The 9,861-nt window shown below is 39.2% G+C and overlaps 1 protein-coding gene across 1 annotated transcript; it reads left to right on the forward strand.

Moving 5' to 3' along the window:
- Window positions 1–568: 568 nt before the first annotated feature.
- On the forward strand, window positions 569–1,678 carry LOC149557396 (17.4 kDa class I heat shock protein-like). Its single transcript, XM_089832051.1, has 2 exons — window positions 569–837; window positions 1,091–1,678. Exons 1-2 carry the CDS (start codon window positions 639–641, stop codon window positions 1,357–1,359), a joined length of 468 nt encoding a protein of 155 aa, XP_089688177.1. The 5' UTR covers window positions 569–638; the 3' UTR covers window positions 1,360–1,678.
- Window positions 1,679–9,861: the final 8,183 nt, after the last annotated feature.

The raw sequence follows: 9,861 nt of genomic DNA on the forward strand, positions 1-9,861 counted from the left end.
GAGTAATGCCAGAAAAGTGAATGTTTGTAGCCCTGTTAATGTTATAAAAAGATGGATCAATGTGCCTTTACAAGACCTAATATCATAATGTGCTTTTGTCACAAAAATAACACCTAATATAATGTCTCTCTTTCATGACATAATTGATATCATGTAAGATAGAAAAAGAGAAATACGAAGAGAACCAAATAGAAAAAATGTAGAGAGCTTAGAAATCTATTTATCACATTACAATAATTTCCATAACCTTAAAACTACTCCACAATCCTCCACACCTATGGACTATACACTTGCACCCTGCCTTAGGGCAAGCGTAGTTAAATAAATAAAATTATTCAATAAAAAAAACATATCCATTTTCTCATCCCACACTATTAAAGTATACTCTAGAATTTAACATTAACATTCGAAATGAAGATAGAAACATTAAGGATGGTCGTGGAAAGGACTAGAAAGTCGGCGGCGAATATAAACTAGGAATGTCCGTTCTCTTGAAAATTTTAGACGTTTCCACGGGCTACTATAAATAACCCCTGCCTAGCATTCGTCTTAGCACGCACCCGAAGCAATTTGAAGAGTTCTTGATAATCATTAATTCCTTCCACATTTTTCCCTACTTGTTGCACAAAAAATCCATAATGTCTATTGTTCCAAGCTCCAGGAGACCCGGCGTCTTCGATCCATTTTCTCTTGATGCGTGGGATCCTCTGCAAACCTTCAATACTTCATTTATCAGGGATTTAGCTCCTTTTTCAGATTTTGCAGCTCCCGTTTTCAATACAAAAGTTGACTGGAAGGAGACCCCCGATGCTCACATTTTCACAGCAGATCTGCCGGGTAACTCGTTTATTTTGCCATTTCATCAAATTTGTAATCTTCCGTCTGATATTTTGCTCTTTCATTTGAATTGATGTTGATAGGGTTCGAGGTTTTCTTCAAATTTGTTATTTTCCATCTGATATTTTGCCCTTGCATCTGAAATTGTGTTCATAGGGTTTCAATTTGTTTGTTTTCAAAAAAAAAAGATTCCGTTTGATATTTGGCCCTTGCATTTGTGTTGACAAGATTTAAGTTCTTTGTGAATTATCAGGTCTGAAGAAAGAGGAGGTGAAAATAGAGGTCGAAGACGGAAATATTTTGCAGATAAGTGGAGAGCGCAGTAAAGAGGAGGAGCAAAAGAATGATAAATATTACCGAGTAGAACGCTCGCACGGTAAATTCCTGCGGCGATTCCGGCTGCCGGAAAATGCAAAGGTGGATGAAGCGAAAGCGGCCATGGACAACGGAGTGCTGACTGTGACTGTGCCAAAACAACCGGAGTCCAAAACAATCTCCAAAACTATTCCGATCTCTGCCTGATTGCTCAAATGCAGTGGAATGAAAAGTATAACCATCATTTGCACTTGTGGGCTCGATAGTTGTACTGGTAGTCTGGGTGGATAAATATATGTGTGTAATGTGAGAGAGACTAAAATTGTGAGTGTGGTAAATAGGTGATTCAGGATTGGTAATTTGGAACTAGCGTGTCTAAGAGGTACTTGGATTTGATACTTAAAAAAGTTTTTAAATGTCTTGATTATCAATACATGCATAGGGATTGGATTACGTAGACGTTAGAGAATGAAAAATGTTTTTTTTATGTATTTAATTTGAGAAGTGAAAGTGAGAGATGTATTTTTGAAGATTTGTACTTATAATTGTGTTTAAGGCTTATGACAATTATTTAATGGCAATTTAGTGTCATATTATTTAATATATCTATAAATTAGATATGGAATTTCAAATTCTATTTTGAATATAAAAGAAAATATGTTATTGACATGCTTATAAAATAATATGCAAATTTGACTTTGGTTTAAAGAAGATACAAATTTAACAAAATAATAGGATTTTTTGGATTCTTTTTTCTTTTAGGCAAAAGTGGCAAGCCACTATAATATTTTATCAATTTTGATTCAACGAGGTCAACTGGGAAAGAATCAGTGAAGAAAATTCTGCATCGTCCTTAATATATACATAGATTTATATCGTGTAAGCAAATAATTACAAGGGGTGTATCAACTACCACCCAACGGTGAACCAGAGAATGCCTTGACATTGATTTCTTTGGACTTTTCCAAGCACTATCTTCATGACAAGCTTTTCCTAGCAATTAGCACTTATCTTACAAATCTTCCCAATCAGACACAAATCCACCTTCAATTGACCTAAGCCCACCAAGAATAGGTCCCTAGCCAGAACATAACACTGAAGTGCCATGAATCCAATCCAAATCCGAGTCAACCTCATCAATTAAATCCCAAAATTTTTGTTCAGTCGGTTGCACGGAAGCTACATTCATACCCTTGGAGTTTGAAACATTAGGTTCCTTTTGCAAATCAATCATAGCTTGGCCCATTATCTTATGGGTCAAAGCTTGAAGCATTTCAGGAGACTGCAGGAGATCCATAGCATTGGGAAGGAAAATTGAAATGAGCTGAGACGAATAGAAAAATAGAAGTATACTTATGACCTTGACTCGGCATCTAAAAACCTACTCTGCTTGACACCTGAAACAATCCTTCTAAACTCGGTACCTTAACTCGACACCTGATACCATTCTGCTTCACTCAGCACCTGAACGTAGGCATCTAATACTTAACAGCATTACTCCGCTTCAATTTCCTTCTTGTTGAACTTGGCAACCAACTACTTTGCTTGGCACCTAAAACAATCCTGCTAAATTCGACACCTGAAGGATATCAAATATCCTCGGCACCTATTATTTTTCACTCGGTATATTATCACATTCAAACTAGAACAGGATCAACTATGTTTTCTGAACAATTCAGCACCTAATACAATTCTGCTTCACTCAGCACCTGAACGTAAGCATTTGATACTTATCAGCATTACTCCACTTCAATTACCTTCTTGTTGAACCCCTTCACTCGGCATCTAAAAACCTACTCTGTTCAGCACCTGAAACAATCCTTCTAAGCTCGGCACCTTAACTCGGCACCTAATACCATTTTGCTTCACTCAGCATCTGAATGTAGGCATCTAGTACTTAACAACATTACTCTACTTCAATTACCTTCTTGTTGAACTCGGTAACCAACTACTTTGCTCAGCACCTAAAAAAATCCTGCTAAATTCGGCACCTTAACTCGGCACCTGAAGGATATCAAATACTCTTGGCACTTGTTATTTTTCACTCGGCATATATCACATTCAAACTAGAACAGGATCAGTTATGTGTTCTGAACAATTCGGCACCTAATACAATTCTGCTTCACTTAGCACCTGAATGTAAGCATCTGATACTTATCAGCATTAGTCCACTTCAATTACCATCTTGTTGAACTCAGAAACCACTATGTGTAATGACCAACTTGGTACTTGATACAATTCTACTTTGCACAGTGCCAGAACATAGCTTACTCGGCACTAGAATATAACTTGCTCAGCTTGGCACTTTGGAAGTCGTGTCATTATAGATGCATTTGAGAAAATCATACGGCATTTAATGTAGTTTAAAACGAAACCAACTATGTTTCCAGAGTAACTTGGCACATGAAAACTCCTCGATTTTACTTGGCACCAAAAAGAAATTTGTTCTACTCAGTACCTGATCAAAATTGCTAACCTCGGCACTCAAATCTCAGCACAACTCGACACCTAATGAAATCGTCACCTGTAAATAACTAGTTGTACTTAGTAGTTGAAACTTTCCTGCTGAGTTCAGCACCTAAAATATTGTTATAAAACTCAACACCTGAATAATGACTCAGTTACTCGGCACCCAATACTTAAGCAGAGTTACACGACACCTAAGAATCTCTTATTAACTCGACACCAAAAAATAATCTTGCACTGCTCAATATCTGATCAGACCTATTAGACTCGGCACCAAAACCATTTTTGAAAAAACTTGGCACTTGTTGCCTGAACAACTCGGTACCTGTTGCCTGAATAACTTGACACCAAAAGCATTTTTGCTCAAATTGGTACTAAGAATTTTCCTTTAAAGCTCAACACAATGAATATTATTGATTATCTTGACTCCTGAAGGATATCTCTAAGAAACTTGGCACTTGTATCCTCAAAAACTCGGCACCTAAAGCATTTTTACTCAGCATCTTGGAATAACTAGCTCAACTCGGTAGTTGGAATTTTCCTACTAAACTCAGCACTTTAATCATTACTACTAGTAGAGGCTGTAGACACCTAAATTTGATTACACTATTTTAGTAATCCTATTTAGTTATCTAAAAAGGCATTATTAATTAAATTTCTATTTAATTAATCTTTTGTCATCCCCTAGTTGATTAATTTAATTAATCATCTATAGTCCTAATTGATAAATCAAATAATCTATTATTTATCAATTAAATCCTTTTCTCCTATCTAATTCCAAAAATCCCCATTTATTAAATAAATCTATTTGATAAATGAAATCCTCAAATTCAAAAACCCCTAACCTATCGCTAATCCTCCATTTAGCCTAATCCACCCCATCCACCCATACTAACCAAGCTTAGCCACTAACTCACCCACCTTTATTAATGCCATCCACTTGCACATCTCTAACATCCCTAATCTAATCCTAAACCCAAGCCTAATCCACCCCCTAATGTTGTCACATTCCTTAAACAAGTTTAAGACTTTCCTAATCCAAACCAAAGTCTCCCCTCAAAAAACCCAACCACTAAGTCATGAGTGCTCTTACAAAACATAAAAGACTCTTACAAGCCCACTCATGACTCTTACACCCATCTTCCACACTCTTCCCTCTTCCACACTCATTCCTCTTACATCCCTCTTACATACTCAACCCCACTCATCATGCCTTTAACCAACCCTTTACCCTACCCTCTCACACTCATCCTCCTTGTGACAAGTGTCACCTTCCCATTGGTGCTAAACAAGCACAATCCATGTGCTCTCCTTTGAGTGCATCCTAGCCCTCCTCAAGCCTTCATCCATCCTTGCATCTAAGCCCTCCATCCCTCTACCCCTTAGCCTATAAATTGAATCCCATCCCAAGCCATTTAATCAACAATCTTTGAGCTAAAGTTACCGTGCTATTTTGAGAACCAAAGCCATCAATATTACCCTTATAATGCCAAATTGAGAGCTCACAAAGCTACCAATTTGCCATTACCCATCTCCATTGAAGCAGCTTTTGAGCATCTTGAGCATACATCCCCAACAAAAGGACACATCTACAGAATCAAGAAAGCATGGAATGCTTTTTCTTGTGAGGTTTGCACTTCTTGTTTTCTTCCTTTGTCTAAGCATATATGTGAATTTAATTTTTGGTTTGTGAATGTTTACTTTATTTGTTAATATTCTTTGCATACTGATTCTGGTTCTACATTTTGGCACGCCCGGTGGGACCCCACTATGGGTCATTTAATCATCTATTTTCATCTATATGTCATTTTTCTAACCATCTAATGTTTGTTGTTGTTTGAGTGTGTTGTGAGGGTGTTTTGCTTGTTTTTGCAGGTTAAAGAACACACTTAGGAAGAAGAAATACCATCTAAAAAAAAAAAAATCGCATTTTTAAGCTTTTTTGGTGCAGTTTTGGCGTCTGCAACCTGTTCTGTCTGTGAAAATCGACGTCTGCGAAAATTCGCGTCTGCACAAATTGACATCTGTGAAAATCCGCGTCTGCGAAAATCGACGTCTGCGAAAATCCACGTCTGCGAAAATCGACATCTGCGAAAATTCGCGTCTGCGAAAATTGTTGTCTGCGAAAATCTGCATCTGCGCAAATCGACGTCTCTGCTTGTCACCTGTGTTCTGTGTGCAAATCTATTTTTTCCTCTTCATATTTTGGCGTCTCTGTATTTCAGCGTCTTCGTATCTTGACAGACCATTTTAAGCATTTTTACGCGTAGAAAAAACAACAAAAAAAAGTTAAAATTTTTTTTCCCATAGTTAAGCTCTCATTTTTGAAGATTTTGGCTAACTAACTAAATTGCTTTTTTTTTTGTCTCATTGCAGGTTGGAGCACATATGGAACCACTAACCATGTTTCTTGCAGGTTTTCATGTTGCTAAAAAATGAACTTGAATGTTTAACCATTTGTCTTTGAATGCATGTTGCTAAAAAAAAAATGAACTTGAATGGTTAAACACATTTTCCATTGAATGAATGTTGCTCAAAACACACTCTTGAATGTCATGGATTAAAATCAACTTTCTTTGGAATGCATGCTTAAAACAAAAAAATCCAATCTTGAATGTCAAGGATCAATTAACCATTACAATATCAAAAACTTCATTTGGAGCTTCTAAAATTGAACAAAACAAATCTCTTTTTCACATGCAATCTAGGTAAAGTTTGATTTTTGGACATTTAAGAAACTTTGTTAAGTTAAAATACAAACTTACAAAAATCAATTTGAGTAGTTCCTTGGACTCACCTCTTTTCTAATCACCCATCAAATATTAACCATTGGTTGCAATCTCAGCGCCATTTATGGGGATGGGTCTACTTGAAAAAGGTGTTAAATGTTCCACAATCTAACTCACTCACTTGGTCTTTGAACGTTTGCTTTAACTTTATCAAAATTCTTAAATAGCCAAAACTCTAGATTAAATCAATCACACTTCAAGTTTGGGCACTAAAATTGAACAACAACTGACGTGGAGAGCTTCCGGGCATGCGCTTGAAATCGAATCTCACACACTTTTGTTTTGGGCTTAAAACAAACTCATGCTCAATCTTGAATGCCTTAAAGAAAATTAATCGATACTTGACGTGGAGGGCCTCCGGGCGCGCGAGTTTGCTTTTGTTGACCCTAACTCTTCTTATTGTTTGCATTCTTCGATCGATTTACTTTTGTTGGCGCTTCAAGTTGGAATTGAACATTGTCTCTTAAACATGAGTGCTTGCAAAGTCTAGATTAGCACACATAAGAGTCAGTTGGTAAAAAAACAAGCGTGTTTTTTAGCCCAAGGTCATCCGAGTCTTCTCTCCCCTTGTCATCTTTCGAGGCCATCTTGGGTGCATAAGATTAGGATCCAAAACCTTGTTTCTTTTTAGGAGGCCTGCTTGGGGATTTCATCACCCCTTGGACGACCTCAACTCCAGCGCTTCGGCGGAGTATAAGAATCGGGAGGTGAATCGAAAGACACCTCTCTTGGGATCAAGATTTTGTCATTCGGGCTAAGCCTCAAGGAACTTTATACCCTTGAGAAGTGAAAGAGGAGAAGTGGGTTACCGCTCCTCTCAGCTGTGTGACATCCTTTTGGTCTCATCTACGGATTTGGGCCTCACGTACCTTGCGTATATCGAGGACTCCCTAGCTAAACCAATTGTCAACCTTGCAGAAAACCATCTAGGATGTTAATGTGTTTGGAGTGACTGATCGAAACATTTGTAGAACATACACACTCCTTGGCGCAAGTATCACATTCTGAGAACCACAAACTTCTATCTGGGTGTTCCTATCTATTGCTTGTTTTTATTTTACTTGTTGAATGAATGTTTGCCAAACTTGGTCAATCCTAGCTTAGGGCACACTTAGCGTAGTCACTGCCTATTTTGGAAGTTGAACAAGTTGAAGCAAAAAAACTGAGATTTTTTCCAAAGCCAAGCAAATTCAAGAATTTATGTCGGAACAACCCAAACCCAAACAGAAGTTTCACAAGGTCAAACTCAAGCCATCTCTAGCATACCAAGAACTTTCAGCCAAGAGAAAAGAAATAACACCAAGCCCACAAATTTCCAAACTCAACAAAGTAGAGGACAAAGCTACCGACGAAGCATTTCAAGAGGCCTGGTTAGAGCGCACCATAAAATTTAGCCAACATCCAGGAGTTAATCCTGCTTATGCCTTACCAACTAGGCATGATTTCTATGATTAGACACCCTTGTTTCTCCACATCTTCTTGGATAAGCTTCACTCTAGAGTCATCTTTGTAGAAAAGCCAGCCATCTTAAGTTATCCTCTTAAGCATTATTAGCTCATCCATCTCATTTAGAATCATACCATCTAGCTAGTAATCGAAAATCTGCACATCTAAGCTTTCAAAATTGTTGTCACCTTGCTAAAAGTTTTCCATTCCTAAAATCTTCCAAATCCACCAATCTCACCAAGGTTATCCCTTTGACAGAGCTTTGTCTAGGGTAATCTAGCTTTGTCACTTGTTATCCCTCATCACCTTGAGCTAAAGGTTGGGATTCGCAAGTGGTCAATCTCGTGTTCTTCCTAAAGGATCATTAGTCTATCCTTAAGTTGACACAATCACCACCAAGCTTGCACATAGGAAAGCAGACCTTTTGTGCTTTGACAACATATCTTTGAAGTTAGAATCCCCAACCCGATCCTCCTTAGGTTTTGTCATATAGCTTTGCCTCAACTTAGGAAATCATTTGCATAGAAAAGCCTTCCCCCTTTTCCATCCATCAGCATTATTGCATCTCATCCCTAGGAGCATTTTTCATGCCACCCATCACTCGCTTAGCCAAGAAGAAAGAAACAATGGAGCCCTATCATTTGGATCGAATAGCCTCACCCCCCTTGAGCACTCAGCCATCCTTCAGCCCAGAGCAAGCTATGCCATCACCTACTGACATTGAAGCTTTCATGAACCAACCAGAAAATGCAGTATTGGTAAACGCCATTATAGAAAAAAACAAAGAGACAATCATGGCTAATTTTCGAAGGGACAATGTAGGAACCTTTGACTTTGGAAGACCCCCTCCATTATCAGATCCATCTCACCCATTGTTTGGGCAGCTGCCACCACCCATAGGCTCTTATGATCCAAATTATCCTCAATATATTCCAAAAGAAGAGCCTCCAGCCAATCCATATGACCCAACAGACCCAAACATACCATCATCCACCCAAGTTGAAATCTCCATGCCGCAAGCCAACCCAGCCACCACCACTCCATCCTTGGTTCATACCTCTCCGCTCCAAACCCCCTTTACTCAAAACACCTCACTGTTCACCCCCTTCACTATTGATGCGGCTCCCCAACCCAGCCTTCCAAATCCACCCATCTCCCAAATCAGTGCTAGCATCTTTGGCCAACCTCAGCAATATACAACAGGGCTGCCACCCATGGGGCCAAGTAATCAACCTTTCATCGCCCCTAGCTTGTTCACCATAGCCCAAAGTACAATCCCATCATTTCCATTAAGTCTTGGGAGCTCAATACCACCAGCCACAAATCCACAAGCTACTACCTTCACTCCACAAAGCTATCAAAACCCACAAGCTACTGCCAATCTTCTACCAAGCTCCCAAGTGACCCCAGCTCCCACCACCACTCTACCAAGCTTCCAAATCCAGCCACAAAGCTATCAAACCCCATCAGTTCCATTCCCAAGCTTTCAATTCCCACCACCTCCACCACCAACTAATCCATTACCTCCAATTACCAACTACTTTTCAATGCCACTTCTAGGAGGTAATCCACCACCCCAGCCAACCACCAATTATTTGCAGATACCATCCCAAATGGGGGCACAACCCACATCTATTGGTCAAACCCCACAAGCCCTTTGATCCTTTCCCCAAGCCTCACAACCATCTTATACCTTACCTCCACAAAGCAATCCATTTATCCCACAACCAGCTTATGTTCCTCAATCCCAATCTCAAATCCCATATCAACAGCAAGCCTCGCAGCACATGCAGCAATATGCGCCGCCTCCCCCTCAACAACCTGTCATCCACCATGCAGCTGCCCAAACAATGTACAATCCCTTTTAGCAAATCCCTCACAGCCATCAATATTCAGTGGCCCCATCTAGCACATACCTACCTCAAGGCACTCCTACATTGGGGGCACCCCAACCATCACCTATCAATTCAGAGTGGGAGCAAATGAAGACAGCTCTGAAAGCCATCCA

The sequence above is a fragment of the Cupressus sempervirens genome, chromosome 5 (assembly GCF_028749045.1).
Source record: "Cupressus sempervirens isolate cs-2001-9-10 chromosome 5, ASM2874904v1, whole genome shotgun sequence".
Classification (NCBI taxonomy): Eukaryota; Viridiplantae; Streptophyta; class Pinopsida; order Cupressales; family Cupressaceae; genus Cupressus; species Cupressus sempervirens.

Coding starts and splice junctions, on each gene's coding strand:
- LOC149557396 (XM_089832051.1), top strand. CDS start 639: ATGTCTATTGTTCCAAGCTCCAGGAGACCCGGCGTCTTCGATCCATTT. Junction 838..1,090: donor TTTCACAGCAGATCTGCCGG/GTAACTCGTTTA, acceptor GTGAATTATCAG/GTCTGAAGAAAGAGGAGGTG.